At 49.1% G+C, this 18,480-nt stretch overlaps 1 protein-coding gene across 5 annotated transcripts in view; it reads right to left on the reverse strand.

The window, feature by feature from the left end:
* Positions 1–18,480, reverse strand: part of GRID2IP (Grid2 interacting protein) — a 68,671-nt gene that overhangs the window by 13,902 nt on the left and 36,289 nt on the right. For 3 of the 5 annotated variants that reach the window (XR_014541369.1, XM_083584695.1, XM_083584698.1), the window contains 14 exons: positions 18,310–18,395; positions 17,975–18,044; positions 17,548–17,642; positions 15,082–15,265; positions 14,022–14,176; positions 10,943–11,050; positions 9,704–9,801; positions 9,495–9,612; positions 8,195–8,523; positions 6,250–6,693; positions 5,529–5,616; positions 3,532–3,621; positions 2,536–2,732; positions 652–807 (listed from right to left, as the gene is read on the reverse strand). Coding sequence is in view for 4 of the 5 variants with exons in the window: in XM_083584695.1 (XP_083440821.1) it covers positions 652–807; positions 2,536–2,732; positions 3,532–3,621; positions 5,529–5,616; positions 6,250–6,693; positions 8,195–8,523; positions 9,495–9,612; positions 9,704–9,801; positions 10,943–11,050; positions 14,022–14,176; positions 15,082–15,265; positions 17,548–17,642; positions 17,975–18,044; positions 18,310–18,395 (2,218 nt within the window). In the remaining variant the exon portion in view is untranslated. The remainder of the gene's footprint in view (positions 1–651; positions 808–2,535; positions 2,733–3,531; positions 3,622–5,528; positions 5,617–6,249; positions 6,694–8,194; positions 8,524–9,494; positions 9,613–9,703; positions 9,802–10,942; positions 11,051–14,021; positions 14,177–15,081; positions 15,266–17,547; positions 17,643–17,974; positions 18,045–18,309; positions 18,396–18,480) is intronic. The other 2 variants (XM_083584697.1, XM_083584696.1) reach the window with 2 other exon arrangements.

Below are 18,480 nucleotides of genomic sequence, written 5' to 3' on the forward strand. Positions count from 1 at the left end.
TCTGCCTTGCTCCACCCTCTAGTCTCTGCTTCTCAATTTGTATTGTATTATTTCATGTACTGTGGCTTGCCGTTCTTTTATTGATTATAGTTTAGAAATTATTTATCGTAAATTTAAGGGTGAATTTCTGTAACTTTTATATGCTGATATTATTTTATACTACTCCAATGATTGTTGAATGTTACTTTTTTGATGTAGGTTGTTTGTTGTCTTATTATCACATTTTTGTATTGCATTAGATTGTTATAAGATGTACATTTTTTGTTTCTTCAGCTTGTAAACCGCCTTGAGTATCGTAAGATAGAAAGACGGTATACAAATTAAAGATGATGATGTTGTTGTTGTTGTTGAAGGAGCAGTCCTTTGCAAACAAAAAACAAAAAAGATGCACAATCACTCCAGGATTGTGCTTCTGTTCCATTCCTTTGTCAGATTTCTCAAAAGAAGCACTTGGAAAACATGGGAGGACCTTTCTGGAGTAATAAAGATGTCAGGTAAGAAGTGAGTTTGCCCGTTTGCATTCTAAATGCCTAGAGTTGTGAACCCCTGCCACCCCTAGAACCAGGAGGGAAGGAGCCACCAAACTCTGGCTGAGTGAAAAGCGGCTGCCCCCTGGTGGTGTACACTAGCAACAAAACCACCTCTCCTGACCTCTAAGATCTTGGCCAGCTTCTTGCTGTTCTTCAGCTCCAGGGAGGCGTTGTAGATGCACTCGTAGCTGGCTGTGAGCTCCTCCATCTTCTCTGGCAGGGTGGTCTTGAAGTGGAGGCTGCGCAGGCGGGTCTTGTAATCGGGTACCAAAAGCATCTGGAAGAGGAAGGAGGAAGGGAACAGGGAGGGGAGTCCCCACTTTATTCCACCATCTCTTTTCGCTACCACCAAAATTGCTGAGGTCTGGGCAGGGCAGGGAAAAAATGCTTGGAGTGGGGGCTAGATCAGCTGCCTGAACCAAGGGCTAGCCGGCCCTCCTTTCAATTGACCCTCCCCACATTTGCTTTATAGACAAAGTGACAAGGGTGCTTAATAGAAACATATCTTGGTTATCTCAAAGCCAGCAAGGATGGGTGGAGCTATCAATTTCAGTTACTCATTTATCCAATCTTAAGTGTAGTTTTCTACATTAGTTTGCAGAAATCCTCATATGAAAATTCATCTGCAAATTTATCCTAACGTACATATTTTTGCAAGGCAGTTTGCCTTAACAGAGTGTGATTTTGTGTGTTATTTTCACTAACATACACATTTAATGCAGGCTTTACCAGTGTGTTTTAGTACACGTTACTGGGCTGGAAAACTGGGCTGCAAAATTCAGAGAAGTATGAATTTTGAAGGATTGCTGTGCTTTGGTTTGCACAACAGTTTCAGAAAGCATGACACAGGCTTTTAACTGCAAACTGAATGGGATTCCCCCTCCCAGTTCTTTGTCAGTGAGCTTCTCCAGACCTTAATGTCAGAAGGGAATAGATCCAGCCTAAAAAGCATTTACGGGAGTCTCCAAACTGTTAGTAATTTGCAGTGTGCCAATTGGGCCAATTGAAGTGGATTAAAGCATTCTTCTGCCCTTGTGCAAGAAATCTACCTGGGGAAAATAGACTGACTTTTTGGGGTTAAGAAATAATGGGGAAGTGCATTGAAAAGTGTGGGACAAGCAAATGATTGACGGAAATACATAGAAACACCCCATAAGCAAATGAGCATGAATGTTCAATGTCATTTAACCTCCCCACAAACAATGAAGGATGAGTGATCAACAGAGATCTGGCATGGCCGAACCTCTGCACAACTTTTGTGCAAACAGATCAGGGTGAGTGCTCAGGAGCTTGGGTGTGCTTATGTCTCACATGTGTGTGTTTTGAAGAACAGACAAATCTCACATGGTCTTTTGATGAACTACACTCCTCACCTGAATCTGTTCATGGCCCAGTGGGTCACAGACCCCCTCCCCATGCAGCCAGACTGACGCTCTCCCTCCTCGCCATGACACTGGGCCAACTTCCCTGCCTTTGTGTAGCACCTTGGTTTAGACTAGACTTTCCCAAACTTGGGTCGCCAGCTGTTTTTGGACTACAACTCCCATCATCCTTAGCTAGCAGGGCCAGTGATCAGGGGTGATGGGAACTGTAGTCCAAAAAAGGTGGAGACCCAAGTTTGGGAAACCCTGGTTTAGACTAGTGGTTCACAAGTGGACAGTAGTGCCCCCTGGGGGAGGCAATGGGATTAGCTAGGGGGTTGCTAAGAGGCAAGGGGGGGCAGGGAGGTGCTGGAAGGGTAAATAACTATCAGACTTTGAAAAGCTGGGTTCACTGGATCAATCTCATCCACTTTGTTGCATTAATTAAACGAAATAGTTTGAATTGGATTTTGAATGCATGTGCATTTGTTTGTTGCTTTCTGAATTTTATTGTGTCGTTATCTTAGTGGGTAATGCAAACTGCTATTCTGAAGACTGCTTTTGATAGGGTAGACGGCACTGGGGATGCGTTTATGGGACCAAGGGGGCCTGAAAAGATTTGGGAACCACTGGCTTAGACTCACCTGCAGCACAAACTGGTCCGGCTCGCTGAGTTTGCTGAGGCTGCCCTGGTAATTGTGGTACTGCTCCACTTCCTCTGCGTCAGGCGCATAGAGCAGCAGCTGCTTGATGTGAGAAGCCTCCAGACGGTCGCTCTCCATGGTCAAGAGGATTTGGCGCAGCTCGATGTGGGAGAGCTTGAGGTGGGCAATTAAGATGGCTGGGCAGAGAAGAAGAGCGGGGTGGGCGCCCTGCCAAGGATTTCTAACCCAGAATTGACAGGCTGGGCCAGAGCACAAGTCCACCCATGGAAAGGACAGGCAAATCTGCCCATCTCAGGTTCTCATTTTCTTCCCTGTCTTGTCCATCCCCCCCCCCCATTTTCACACCAGGGTTTTGGGGTGTTAGTCCTACTCAGAGTAGGTCCACTGAAGTTAGTAGGCCTGGCTAACTGAGACTCATTCATTTCAATGGGTCTACTCTGTGTAGGACTTAGAGGCCATGCTTTATTTTATATTTGTAAGTCTGCATGAAAATACTTATGCATGCTGAAGTTTCAGGAAATATGCACGTTTTTGCGTGCAATTTCCCCATATGAAGTCCATTTTGGCTATTTTCACAAATATATGCATTGTTGTACTCACTTTACCCTAACAGACACAGTATATATATATATTTAGTTGGCAAAGTGCATTGCAAAATTCAAGCAAGGGAGAACTGCATTGTGGGTGGTGCTTTGGTTCGGGAACCATGAATTAGGTTGGTTCCCTTTAAAAACACAATCTGCGCACATTTCTTCCACACCTTTAATGTTCCCCAACCCACAAGGGGAGCACCAGAAGACCTTGCAGTGCTTCAGGGGATTGGCACCCCATAAAATATCACAGTCCCCGGCCCCACCCCCTGAGTCCTGCCAATAGAGACCCCAACTGGTGTTGGCTCAGACATCTCTCTCTCTCATTTACCTGCCTGCCTCTCGGCCCCTGGACCTGCTGCGTCCTTCACCAGACACTACTTACATGTGTTATAGGCCTTTTTGTGTGACAGAATCTCAACCACATCTTTCTTTTTCAAGGACTCTGGCACAGGGCTCGGCTCTGGAAGAGAAACTGAAAGATTTAATCAGAGATAAGGACAGGGGTCGGAGGGATTTAGGAGAAGAGAGAGAAGAAGAAGAAGCGGATGGGATCAGGATGGGATGGAAACAAATGGAGCTTGCAGGGCTGGAAGTTTGCATGCTGGGTGGGGGTCCTTGAGCGCCGTCCTGAGCTTGCCCACCCCCGACTGGAGAGAGAAGGACACTCGGCTGCAAAAGGCAAGACAAGATGTCAGATACACAGGAAATCCCAGACCCTGGTCCTATCATGGCTCACCCACTCTTCGTCCTGTTTCTCCACCTGGGATTCTCACATGCAGTGCTTCTTCCTCAAGAAAGTCCACTTGGCTTATCTCATTCACCTGCCAAGCCTCTTTGTCTTTGCTGTACCCCCACTAGCCCCCTGCTCCTTAGCAGAAAGGTAAAGGTAAAGGTAAAGGGACCCCTGACCTTAGGATCCAGTTGCGAACAACTCTGGGGTTGCGGCGCTAATCTCGCTTTATTGGCCGAGGGAGCCGGAGTACAGCTTCTGGGTCATGTGGCCAGCATGACTAAACTGCTTCTGGCGAACCAGAGCAGCGCACGGAAACACCGCTTAGCTTCCCGCCTATTTATCTACTTGAGCTTTGACGTGCTTTCAAACTGCTAGGTGGGCAGGAGCAGGGACCGAGCAACGGGAGCTCACCCCGTCACGGGGATTTGAACTGCCGACCTTCTGATTGGCAGGCCCTAGGCTCTGTGGTTTAGACCACAGTGCCACCCACGTCCCTTTAGCAGAGAGGTAGTGCGGAATAAAATAACTTCTGGGGCTCCTTCAGGATTAGGGGCCCTGAAGCTTAAGCTTCATTAGTTTCAGAGTACATCTGCTCCCCCCCCTTCATGCTATGCATAATTTTATAAATAGTAAAAGGTAAAGGTAAAGGAATGCTGGACAGTTAAGTCCAGTCAAAGGTGACTATGGGACGCAGAGCTCATCTAGCTTTCAGGCCAATGGAGCTGGTGTTTGTCCACAGACAGCTTTCTGGGTCATGTGGCCAGCATGACTAAACCACTTCTGGCGCAATGGAACACTGTGACTGAAGCCAGAGCACATGGGAACATCATTTACCTTCCCGCCGCAGTGGTACCTATTTATTTACTTGCACTTGTGTGCTTTCGAACTGCTAGGTTGGCAGGAGCTGGGACAGAGCAACAGGAGCTCACCCCATTGCAGGGATTCAAACTGCTGACCTTCCAATCAGCAAGCCCAGGAGGCTCGGTGGTTTAGACCACAGCGCCACCTATCACCCCTGACTCACCTTTTCTCTGAACTAAAAAGTCCCAAACATTGCAACCCTTATTCATAGGGGAGTTGCTCCACCCCCTTGATCGTTCTGGTTTTCCTTTCCTGGATCTTTCTCAACTCTGCCATGTCCTCTTTTGAGGTGAGGAGACCAGAATTGCACACGGTATCTCAAGTGTGGAATCTGCCTTTTCCACGGTTGCCACCCTCACATCTTCTCAATCTATGACTCAAGGACATGAAGGTGGGCTTGGCCTGGCAGCCCACCCAAAACGGGAGGACGCACAAGACACCAGGATGATGGGACAGAGAAAACAAAGGAAGCCCCCACCCACTGAAACACAGAGGGAAGACAATCCCCTTAAAGAGACAACCATCCCCTTGGAGAGAAGACAGTGGCAAGGAGACGGTCATGCTTCTCCCATGTCAACAGCCAAAGGGGACTGGGCAGCAACAGAGTTTGACAAGGGTTCACAAGCAGCCATTGTGCAAATTGTGCGCCCATCTCAGGACCATGGAGGGGACTCTGCCAAGATCCCCAAGACGAGATTGGCTTGGCTCTTGTTTCTCTCCCTCCACTGCCCCAGCTGCATCTGGCAGCTTGCGGAGAGAGACATACAGACAGATGGAGGACTCACTCGCTGGCTTCTGGGTTCCAAAATGCAACTCCAGGTTGAGGTATTTGACCATGTCGCTCAGTTTGTCGTAGTCCGAGTCCTCCCCGAGCTGCGCAAGGAAAAGGCGTGGTCAATGATTCCAGAGGCCAAGAGCAGAGGGTAAACATGCTCTTTCTTCCATATCAGAAGCATACAAGAGGGACTTGTATGGTGCTCAAACAGGCCTTTATCTGGTAATTTGGGGTCAACCACTGGGACACACACACACCTCCCCTCCCCTGCAGAGAGGGACTGAAAGCAACATCATACTTGGTCTGGAAGTGGCTGGAGAGAGCAGCCTCCAAGACAGACTTCCCTTGGGTTTAATACAGTGATTTGCTATCTACAATGTTCGTCTGTCTCTTGCAGACCACAAGGACAGCTCCAGCCTCTTGCTATATATTTGGGGCACTTCTCCACAGCTACAAATGTGGAGGTTTGTGCCCCCAAAAGTAAACAAACGAACACTGCCTGCAAAGTACTCTTGTGGCCCGCTCGATATGAAAAGTTGAACCGCCCTGCATTTTTCCGCACATCACTCAGCTGGAAAATTGGATCGCAACATTCAGAGATGAGCAAATCTCAAAGGATGGTTGTGGTTCAGTCTGTCTATTATTTCAGAGAGTGCAAACCGAGTGGGTGGATGTGGTAAGGGGGGAGATGTGCTTTTAAATGCAACTGAATGGAGCATCCTCAACATTACCTGTCCCCAGATGGTGCCTTCAGAATTCTCCACCTGCTCCCAGCGCAGCCGCTTGACGCTCATGTGCTTGGACTCGTTCCTGCGCTGAATGATGCCCTGAGTCACTGGAGGAAGAACACAGGGGACCGGAGGGGGCAGGGGAGGGGGAGGGGGTGGAGGGGCTTGCTGAGAGTGGCTGTCTGGGGGCTTGGGGTGGGGGGCGGAGGAGGAGGGAAAGGAGGAGGAGGAGGGAGTCTTCTTCACGGCCTCCGTGCTCCGGTGCTCCTCTTTGGGCTCGTGGGAGTGCAGCGGAGGTGGGAGTGGGGGTGGGCTGATGGGGGGCGGAGGGATGTGATCAGACAAGGTGGAGTAGGTCAAGGAGCTGCCTTCGCTGCTGCTCAGGTACTCGCTGGCACTGCTCATGTCGTTGGTGACGTAGCTGCCTTGGTCGTCGTGGAAACTCATCTGGGAAGAGAAAGAGAGAGATTAGATGGCTAAAGCACTCTGGAACTCCCTGCCAGTGGACGTCAGGCAGGCACCCTTGCTGTTCACCTTTTCGGCACCTTTCGAAAACACTAGTGTTTAGACAAGCCTACCCAGAGGTGGGGGACGCGGGTGGCGCTGTGGGTTAAACCACAGAGCCTAGGACTTGCCAATCAGAAGGTCAGCGGTTCAAATCCCTGCGACAGGGTGAGCTCCCATTGCTCGGTCCCTGCTCCTGCCAACCTAGCAGTTCGAAAGCACGTCAAAGTGCAAGTAGAGAAATAGGTACCACTCTGGGGGAAGGTAAATGGCATTTCTGTGCGCTACTCTGGTTCGCCAGAAGCGGCTTAGTTATGCTGGCCACATGACCCGGAAGCTGTACGCCAGCTCCCTCGGCCAATAATGCGAGATGAGCGCTGCAACCCCAGAGTCAGTCACGAAAGGACCTAATGGTCAGGGGTCCCTTTACCTTTACCCAGAGGTGGAGAATGCTGGTGTGTGGTTTAGTCTGCTTTCAGTTTATTGTTGATTTTGTCCTCTGTTTTACAGAGTTGTTCTTGCTGATGATTTTATTGTTTCGTTCTGCTTTGAGGGGTTTTTTTAAAAAAAAAACCAAACCAATCAAACAGTGTATAAATTCTATGCAATAAATAAATAGATGGGTCATCTCAAGAGGTAGCTCCAGAGCACCAGAAGATGCCTTTCGCAAGAGGGGTTCTGGGATGCCAAAGGATGCCATTGGCATTGTTAAGGGGTGGCCCAGAAGGACAGAGGCCCACACCATTTGTACTGGGCCCTGTATCTCCTGCACCTCCCTTCGTTGGCTGGTGGGAAGGGGGCTTCATTGTAAAAACAAACTTGCTTACAGGGTAGTTCCTGGACTGGGCTAGCCTGGCCTCAGGCGCCCGTGCTCTGGTGGCATCCTGTCTGAGTTACTGCATTGTACTGTGGGGGGGGAGCTGCCCTTGAAGATGGTCTGTAGGGTTGGAAGGGACCCAAAGGATCATCTAGCCCAACCGCCTGCAATCAATATCAATCAATAATATTGTTGCTGATATGCTTGCTGTCCTGGGGCCCTTTGGGAGTAAGAGCAGGATATAAATTGAAATTATTATTATTATTGTTATTGTTATTATTACTACGACACCAGTTTCCAGCCTTCATTTATCGAGAGGCCTCCATGCAAATAAATTAGCATATGCAAACTGTATTCAAATTTATTCCATGGGTCTTCACCCTATGTCCTATATGCACCAAACCACAATGCCCCTGGGCATCGCCTTGGTTTTGCCCACAGGTTGAAGCATTATGGGATGCCCATTCCACCATGTTTCAGCATTCCCCACCTACACCCTCCAAATTCCTGGGTGCAGGGATGGGTGGCAGGGGGCAAGGTGCCCAGTCAGAGGGTGAAAACTTGCCAAGGAAGCTTCCCCCCAGCACTTTTTACTGGAGAAGCAAAGCGCCACCGTCTCTCTCCCACCTCCTCGTAGTCATTCTCGGGCGTGAGGAAGTCATCCACAATGGTGATCCGGTGCCCCAGCTGCTCACTCAGAGCGTCCAGGAAGCGGTCCGTATCCCGGCTGCGTGGCGGGCGGGAGAAGGTGAAGAGCTTCTTCCTCCGGGAGAGCGGGCTGAGGGCATAGCCTGTGTGCTTCGGGGACGGGGCGGGGCTGCAGTCCAGGCTGACGTAGGGGTTGGATTCGGTGCTGCAGGGGGAGGGGATCCCACCGTGCAAGTGGTAATAGCACGGCTGGTTGGGTGGAGGGTGGTCGTTCTGCCAGGAGATGCTCAGGCCCGACTTCCGCGCACCTGTAGAGGGTTGGAAAGGGAACAAAGCGGTTCCGTTGGATTTGGCCTTGCCTTCCAAAGGGGGCAGGGCAGCCGATAATTATGGCTCTGAGTTTGCAGAATGTCCACATGTGCAGACCTTGGAATGGAATCAAATCACTGCAAAGACAGAGTAGGGAGTTAATATGCAGAGACAGCATAGTGTAGTGGTTAGAGTGTCAGACTGGAACCTGGGAGACCTGGATTCAAATCCCCATTTGACATAAAGCACATTGGGTGACCTCAGCCCAGTCGCTGCCTCTCAGCCTAACCTACCTCACAAGGTTGTTGTGGGGAATAAATGAGGAGGGAAAGAGCTATTTGTGCCACTTTGAGCACCTTAGAGAGAAAAAAGGTGAGATAGCAATACAATAAATAAATAATGGCTATAACCATCCCAGTCAATCCCATACAGCTAAACTTGTGGCATTTTAAAAAACAAGCAAACTTGGTGCCAAGTTGGAATGGGTGAATCTGTCGATTCGGGTTTTACATTCTTCCAACTCAATGCTGAGCTCTTCATACTTCTGCATCTGTTTACATTTTTTAAAAAGTGCTCCTGAAAATTCACCAGGATTTTTGTGTACATCTATCCTCCCTTTCGGAGCTGCAGAAACACACAGCCAGCTCCCTTAACTGTTCCTCACAAGGGTTTGTTTCCGGACCCTTGATCATCTTGGTCACCCTCCTCTGCACTCCTCCTTCCAGCTTGTCAATATCCTTCTTAAACTGGGGTGCCCAGAACAGGACACAGGGCTCCAGGTGGGGTCTGACCAAGCAGTTGAATAGAGTGGTATTATCGCTTCCCTTGATCTGAAAACTATATGGGTGGAGTTATCCCAGCATGCACCAGTCCTCTGACTTTTGTGATGCGTTATGTGCACCATCTCAAATTCACAAGTTGCTTCTGCTGCCAAGCCAAGACACAAGGGGGGTGGGGAGTATATTTTCACCTGCTGGGTTTCCTTGCTCTGGAATGGGAGGTGATGTCCTGTGCATGGCTAAGTTGCCCAGCTTCCCTCCAAAGCCAGTGGTCAGCCTGGTTTCCAGTTCTGCATAGACAGCAGACATCTGAAAAAGAGCAGAGGGAAGGAAGGAGTCCCTGTGCGCTCAGCTGCCTGCCTGGTCCCACCCCTCCTCACTAGCCAGACCCAGAACTCACCATTTTGGGGTTGGGCGTCTCCGGAAGGGAGGTCCCATCCCCCGCTTGCCTCTCCCCTGCAGCCAAGCGGACTGGCACCTCGGCGGCTTCGCTGGGACCTGGTGGGAAGAGAAATGGAGAGGCAGCAGGGGCAGAAGCTGCCAGAGGCGGCTAGGGACCAATTAGGACTGGCAGAGTGGAAAGCAGGGGCACAGGTGAAGCCAGAACCAATGGCAGGTAGAGCCAACGCATCCTAGTTTTGTCCCCATCCTAGTGCCCAGCTGAGTTCTGCAAGGCAACATCCCGGCTATGAAGGAGGAAGCTGGCCGCCAGTTCTTCTCCACAGCAACACTGTCCTTGTTGCACCATGGCCAAACAGCCAAAGGTGGGGGAGTCCCAAACAGAAAAGCAGGAACCTCATCTTCTCAAGCCACGCAAGAGCCACTGTGCATTCCATGGCATGTCCCAAAAAAGGGAAGAGCTGGACTGGGGAACCTTTGGGAGAGGGTGGATGTGGCCCTCCAGGGCTCTCTGTCTGGCCCCCAGAAATCTCCCCTGGCCACACCCTTCCCCACAAAGGAAGAAGTGCCTTTGTTGTTTAATCATCATGAAAATTCATCAGTGCGAATTTCTCCTAATAAACATATTTTTGAAATTTTTATTCCTGTACAGTCATACTTCGGATTACAAATGCTTCAGGTTGCGTTTTTTTGGGTTACAGACACGCTGAAACCCGGAAGTACCAGAACAGGTTACTTCTGGGTTTCGGCGGTCACACATGCGCAGAAGCACTAAATTGTGCTTTGCGCAATTGCAGAAGCACCGAATCGCAACCCGCTAGTGCGCAGACACGGTATTGCGGGTTGCAAACATGCCTCCTGCACGGATCACGTTTGCAACCCGAGTGTCCACTGTACACATTTTTGCAAGCAATTTCCCTTAATGTGATGCAGTCTCGCTACATTGCTTTCACTAATATATGCACGTTTATGCACACTTTACCTTCGTACGTGCACATTTATAGACATTCCTTGGGCGGAAAACTGCATTGCAAAGTGTGTGGATTCCAAAGGAGGGCTGAGCTTCAGCTTTCATATTGTTTCAGAAAGTGAGAATTGGATAGATTTGCCTCTCAATGAGAACTGAAGCAGATTTCTCCACCATCCCAACCTCCTGCATATCAGCCGGGTGAGTGGAGCTAGTCAAAAGTGAGAAGGAACAGAAAGACAACCTTCTGAGAACACAGAGAGTGTGACCTACCTCCAGCTCCACTGCCCTCAGGACTGTGGGTGGGGACATTTTCCCGGCATGCTGAGGCCCCCCGCATGGAGCTGCGGTGCCGATCCTCTGCCTCTGTCTCAACTGCGGCTGAAAAAGAAGTGGAACTGCCTGAGAGATGCCCAAGGCTGCAGTGTTTGGGACTTGACAGTCCCGATTTAAAGAGAGATTATGAGGAGGCAGGAGAGAAGCTTATCAAATCATACACCACATGGATGGTTTTTGTCTCCATCCGTTGCAATGCTAGAACTCATGGGCATCCAATGAAGCTGAACGTTGGAAGAGTCAAGACACAAAAGAAAGTCCTTCTTCATGCAGCACATAATTAAACTATGGAACTCCCTTCCACAGGAGGCAACGATGGTCATGAGATGCAATGTTATGAGAGAGGGAGAAAAACTTTTCTCTATCCACTTTCTCCAAATCATGCATAATTGTATAAGTTTCCTCTCAGGGTTCATCCACACTTCCTCTGGTCCAGCTGTTTTCCCCCAGAGAAAACTGCTCTTCGGTGCTCAATCGGAGCAGACAGCAATACAAGTCTTCTACGGATTGCTGTTTGTTCTGATTTAGAGCTAAAGAGTAGATTTTCCCTGGGAACAGAGTACGGCAGAGAGAAAGCGCAAGCAGAAGTGTGGATGAGCCCTTTATCACCTTTTCTTTAACTAAAAATCCCCAGATGCTTCCATCTTTCCTCAAAGGGGAGTCATTGAGGTTGCTCTTTTCTGAACCGTGAGGACATCCAGCAATAACAAATGCATGGAGGATAAGGCTATCAACAGCTAGTAGCCACAATGGCTGTGTATGACCTCCAGTAACAGAGGTGGGATGCCTCCCCATATAACTTGCAAGGAATCGTAAGTGGGGAGTGTTGATGTTGCACCCAAGGTCCTGCTTGCAGGTTTCCCAGAAGAGGAATCCGGTTGGCCACTGTGAGAACAGGTTGATGGACTAAATAGCGGCCCCCCCAGCAAGATCCAGCACTGCAGGGCCCTTCATAACAACAGCAACTATTTTATTATTTGTACCCCACCCATCTGACTGGGTTGCCCCAGCCTCTCCTGGTGGCTTCCAACAAATATAAAAGCATCATAAAACAACCAACATTAAAAACTTCCCCATACAGGGCTGCCTTCAGATGCCTTCTAAAAGTTGTACAGTATAGCTATTTATCTCCTTGACATCTGTTGGGAGGGCGTTCCACAGGGAGGGTGCCACTACAGAGAAGCCCCTCCGCCCGGTTCTCTTCTCATCAACTTCCTGAAGGAAGCATGGGCTATAAATGACAAAAGTAACATTCAGGGCAAGGGCATGGAATAGAATCCAGGGGGGGTGGGCTTCAGCAGCTCCCAACCAGCTATGGCTACATCCAGCACAGCCACACTGGGGGTTTCTGGTCAAATTCTCCATCCATTCATTCCAAGACTACAGGAGCTGTTCCTGGGAGGGCTGTAGCTCAGTGATAGAACACCTGCTTTGCATGCAGAAGGTCCCAGGTTCAAATCCTGACAAAGGTGATATCTAACCTTCAGAAGACATCTGAAGGCAGCCCTGTCTAAGGAAGCTATTTAGTGTGTTGTTGTTGTTTCTTCCAGGTAAGGCTGGGAAATGCTCCCTGGCTGAATCCCTGGAGAGTCCCTGCCGGTCAGTGTAGACAATACCGAGTCAGTCTACAGCAGGTTCCCATGATCTTCCTCATAGCTGCTTTTGCTCCTTTTGACAGGGCTGGTGTGTTTACACACATCCTCTCAGGCGCCTGCTCTCCCAAAGCGCCCTCTCCCCTTTGGCCTCGACGGCGTTTGAGCTGCTCCCTGGTGTAAAAATAATCTCATTGCCACAAACACGGGCATTTGCTCACAAATAACTGTTCCCCAAAGCCGAAGATTAAGACCTTTCATTCTAAATTTACCCTGCTGGGGATCTAATGCCCACAATCCCCTAAAACACACAGCTGGTGCCGAGGTTGCCACAGCAACTGGAGAGAGCAACAGTGCGGGAAGGAGGTGGGGTGGGCCCTTCACGGCAGGAACTCGGGTGATGCGTTAATACCCACACACCACCACTGCTGCTCTGTAGCAAGAACACTTTCCCTAAAAGAGAGCTTTGCGGGCTGGTATTATTACGAGCTGGCTGGATTCCTTAACTTATGGGTGGCAAATGCAGCCCTCCACACCTTTCTGTCTGGCCCTCAGGACTCTTCCCTGAGCGCTTTTGCTTGGTTGGAATGTGCCCAGCGCTGTGATAATGCCTCTTGCTTGCCTGGGTGCAGAGATATAGATGGATGTCACTCCTGTGTGGCTGGAATGCACCTGTTTTCCGTGGATTGTGTCCAGCTAAGTTTTAATCAGCATTAGACCCATGGAAATGAATACACCTAAGTTAAATCACACTCACTGATTTCAATGGGTCTACTATAAGGATGACTAATGCTGGGCATTTCGTCCCAAGTGGCCTCAATGTTATTTACACGGTCGTAAATCTAATTCCAAGTTAACAGAGTGTACTAAAAATAGCTACAAGTTATCCATAACAAAACTAAAAACAAACCCAATAATATAATACAAAGCAGGCTCAAAAACCATCTAACTATATGCACTCTTGAGGGATTCTCTTGAAAACATAGAACTCTTTATATAATCTATACAGAACATTGAATAGTATGAAACATAGAATCTGACCCCTTGCTTCTTTCAGAGACTTGCATAGTCTGCAAAGACTTTCAGAGACTTATAAGACTTATGTTTATTTGGTTCTATGTTTTCAAGAGAATCCGTCAAGAGTGCATATTTTGTAATTTTCAGAGATTTATAAGATTTCTGTTTATTTGGTTTTGCAGAGAGTGCATATTTCATATATTTCATACTGTTCAATGTTCTGTATAGATTATATAAAGAGTTCATATTGAGATCGCATTGTTGTACTTGGTCATTGTGTTGCCTTGGATATTACTGATAATTGTTTGCAACACAGGGGTTTAATATATTTGGCTTGAGACAGACACTCGAGCTCCTGAGTAGTGCCACCCACGGGTGCTCCTCCCCACCAGGTGCTGGCTGCTCACCCGCCACTGATTTGTAGCCAAGGAACCTGGTGATCTTCTGCTGGCAGTGCTCTTGCTCCTCGTACGTCAGCAGCTGGTAGATGAACTGCCAGATGACCTGCTTGGAGGGGGTGTCCAGGACTGGGTAGACGTCCACTATGAGGGTGTCTATGTTCCTGGGGAGGGGGGACAAGAGAAAATACAAGAGTGATTTTGCGGGGGGAGCTAGAAAATAGGTTGCAATGTTCTTTTGCGCCACAAGGAGATGCCCTGGTCTCCTGACCTCTGCTGCCCCTGTGCCTTTAAAAGGAAATCGGACTGGCACAAATTAGTTAGGTGAGGCTTCCCACATTGCTTGTCCTCCTTGCCAACAAGAAAGCCTCACTTTTGTCAGGTTGCTACTGAAGGCACTTGAGAATTCAAAGATGCCTCCCATCTTTCTGTAGGAAGATTTAAGTTCTGTCTTCCTAGATCAGAGCTTTCCAAACTGTGTGTCGCAACACATTAGTATATTGGCTGCAGTGTGTAGGTGTGTTTAGCTCCTTCCAGGGCTAGAAAGCGGTTAGTTTAACCTCTGGTTTGCTAGTAAAACTGAATTACTGTCATGAAATGATGTAAAACTGAATTGCCGTGTCACAAAATGATGCCTGTCTAAAAAGTGTGTCATCAGCATGAAAAGTTTGGAAAGCTCTGAGCTAGATAGTGCTATCAGGAAGAGACAGCTCTGCTTGGAATTAGGTTGGTTGCAATAAGGCATCAGGGCAAGTTAGACCTGCCTTAGCCCACTTGCTGGCACATGGTGTCAGAAGTGGGACATTTTCTTAATAACATACCTCTGGTGGAGATGGAGACCCACCCACCAGCTCCTGGTGCTAGCCTTGAACTGCAAGCCCCTGGCTCCTGATGAAAGGAATTGCATGGACGCAGCTGTCAAAGTGTTGGGTCTACAAGAACCACACTAGGCCCGGATGCAGGACTCAGGTAACAGAGAGCACATGGTAAATGGATGCTGGTGCAGGTCCTAACAGGGCTTTGGGTGCCCCACTCAGAAATGAATGGAGGGAATAACCAGCAAGGCTACCTGTGCTGGAAGAAACTCTCCAGTGCTTTGCAGATTGTGTAGCGCTCTGGCGGCGTAAGCAGATGTTCCAGCTGCTGGTGGAAGGTCCTCCCTTGGATCTTGATGCTGGAGGGCAGGATCTCAGCAACCCACTGCAAGGAGGTGAGTGCCGAAGAGGAGTTGGGGCTCTCCGATGACTCGCCGTCTGCACATAAATAGATAAATCATGGCAAAGCAGGAAAAGAGGCAGGTGTGCCTTTGAGCCAAGGTGGGAGATTGGGGCATGAACCCTCCAGTGACCATTCAGCATAAGAAAGGGTTTGGGGGGGTTGCACAATAAAGGCACCCCTTTCCCTCTCATTTTGACTGTGCAAATCTTTGCATTGCCCCTCAATGTGGTAGGAAGAGAGGAAACTGCCTTAGTCAGCCCCTTGGGTCCATCCAGCTGAGTATTGTCAGGGACCTTTTGCATCCACAGCATGTGCTCTAGCACTGAGATAGAGCCCTTTCCCTGAAAATAAGATTCTAGTTCTCATAAAGTAAAGGATCATTAGGTCCAGTCATAAACCGACTCTGGGGTTGCGGTGCTCATCTCGCTTTACTGGCCGAGGTAGCCGGTGTACAGCTTCCGGGTCATGTGGCCAGCATGACTAAACCGCTTCTGGCAAACCAGAGCAGCGCACGGAAACACCGTTTACCTTCCCGCAGGAGCAGTACTTATTTATCTACTTACACTTTGATGTGCTTTCAAACTGCTAGGTGGGCAGGAGCAGGGACCGAGTAACGGGAGCTCACCCCGTCGTGGGGATTTGAACCGCCGACCCTCTGATCAGCAAGTCCTAGGCTCTGTGGTTTAACCCACAGCACCACCCATGTCCCTTCTCGTCCCCACCCGTTCTCATGGTTTGGGATAAAGGGCCAAATTATAAGGGCACAGGAAACTTCCTTTTCCCGAGTCAGACCCCTGGTCCATCTAGCTCAGTACTATCTACACTGACTGGCAGCAACCCTCCAGGATTTCATATATTTTCCCAGCCCTACCTGGAGATGCTGGGGATTGAACCTGGGACCTTCTGCAGGCAAAGCAGGTGCTCTACCACTGAGCTACGGCCTTTCCCCAGACCTAGCAAAGTGACTTATCTCTCTATACTTCCCATATACAGGAATCATACAAACAACAGCGCCACTTCCACCGTGATGTGCACGAGTTTTCTCATGAGTCCGTCCCATTCAGGGGCTTATTCACTAGTAAGTGTGCTTAGGGCTGCAGCCTTAATGCTCATGGATGGCATAGGATTTGGACCGTGTTTAAGAATTCGAGCAATACTCTCCCCATATCCACCTGGCAGCTCTATGAAGTTTCATGCGATTTGTTTCTGCGGTGCCAAAGGAGCGGATGTTGACTTCCGTTACCTCCCTAAAGCAGACAACCGCCTATTTTGCAAAATCACAAGCTACAAACTGCTCCTGTCCAAAAGCTATGTAGCAGGTTGTTAAACCTTCGTATGTTTGAAGGGATGTGGTCCGGAAAGAACCCCCACCGTGATAAATCGGAGTTAGCGTTCCCCCTGGAAGTTTAGCTGACATGAACAATGCCCAGTCCTCACCACCCTGGTGTAATCACTGCTCTGAACCTGTCTTTTAAAGTGGCAGTGCTTCCCAATTCCTCCCTCTCAAAGCACGTGACTCCATCCCAAGCAAAAAAAAAAACAAAAAACAAAAACCCAGTGAATCCTCTTGCAAATCTTTGGTGGCTCCAAATATTAACTTTCCCCAACACAGAGATCACTCAGGGTACTGATAGCATGGCATCGCTTGTGTCCATCCTTTGAAACAGTCACATTCTCCTTTCAAGCCCTATGAGGTAATTTTTATTTTATTTTGTTGAAACAATTTAACTACAACACTAAACCACTTAACTACAACAGTCTCTAAGCCAGGCATGGCCAAACTTGGCCCTCCAGATGTTTTGGGACTACAGTTCCCATCATCTCTGACCACTGGTCCTGTTAGCTAGGGATGATGGGAGTTGTGGTCCCAAAACATCTGGAGGGCTGAGTTTGGGGGTGCCTGACCTGGGAACCTTCTGCATGCAAAGCAGGGGCTCTGCTACTAAGCTGCAGTCTTCCCCAGGCTGATCTTCTCTTTGCCACTTGGGAACTGTAGTTCTGTGAGCACCTTGACTTCCCTCTGACATAGACTCTTAGAAATGCATGGCTGTATTCCATGCTGTGCCTGCTCAAAGCAGAAGCACTGGAATTAAGGGACATGCTCAAGTAAGGTTCATTACTTTCAGTAGGTCTACTGTAAGCAGAACTTGGTTGACACAACCCATAATTTCCAGGGTTCCTACCTTGGGAGTCCTGCAAGCTGCAGGTGAGAGATGGCAGCTCGCCTCACACAGAGGCTGAGAAGAAAGTAGAATGTGTTCCCCTCCCATTCCAACCCTGGGACCAAATCTTCCCCTCGACCCATCTCTGATCTTACCACTGGAAAAGCTCACGATGCCTTCTTCAACCACCAAGGTGGGCATTGCCCCGCTGCCCTGGAGCATGGACACAACCTTCTCATGGGAGCAGTTCCTGCAGAGCGAGAGAAAGACTCTTGTGACATTTCAAGGAGAGTTACAGCCGCACAAGAAAAGCCCTTCGAGGAAGGGCAGGTGGGTACTGCGCTGAGCAGGTTTGCACAAAGTAGGACAGCGTTCATCGACCTGGTGCCCTCCAGACACATTGGACCACAGCTCCCATCAGCTTCTGCCAGAACAGCCAGAGCATCTGGAGACCACCCACCAGGTCAACAAAGGCTGAAGCAGGATAATGCATCTCCTTCTTGGGATGCAGCCTCCCTGGGTGCAGGCATTCCAGAGCCCCAGGGGTGATCATGGGTAGACACAAAGGAGCAGCTCCTTCACCTCATATCCAGGCCGTTTAGGAACAAGATCCTATCCCCAGCTCTCAAGGATGCTTTGTCAGCTGGACTCCCTAGAGATGGGGGGCAGAGGGAGAGAGAGCACAAATTGATCAGTCATTCAGGACTGGGCAGATGATCCCCTGCCTCAAAAGGACAGTTTCCTGAAGATACACCCACACCAACCACACACCTTTCTCTTCCCTGGTTGCATTTATGGGCTTAAAGTTTGGTCAGAGAAATTAAAAACATACAGAGAACTTGGAGTTAACCTGCAAGTGCCATTTCTGGAAATGAAACCATCAGCGGTATTCTGCAGGACACCTTGGTTCTGCTTACCAGGCAAGACGGACTCTATCCACACGGGGGCATGTCCACGTAACGTAAACCCAAAGCTCCTGCTGCCTTTGTAGACACGAACAGTCCTGGGGGAAAACAAGCAAGTTACTAGCTCTTATCAGTGGCGGAGCTCCTCCGGCACTGGGGGGCGGAGAGCAGGCGGGGGCGGGG

This window comes from Podarcis filfolensis, assembly GCF_964270895.1.
Source record: "Podarcis filfolensis genome assembly, chromosome: 14".
Lineage (NCBI taxonomy): Eukaryota > Metazoa > Chordata > Lepidosauria > Squamata > Lacertidae > Podarcis > Podarcis filfolensis.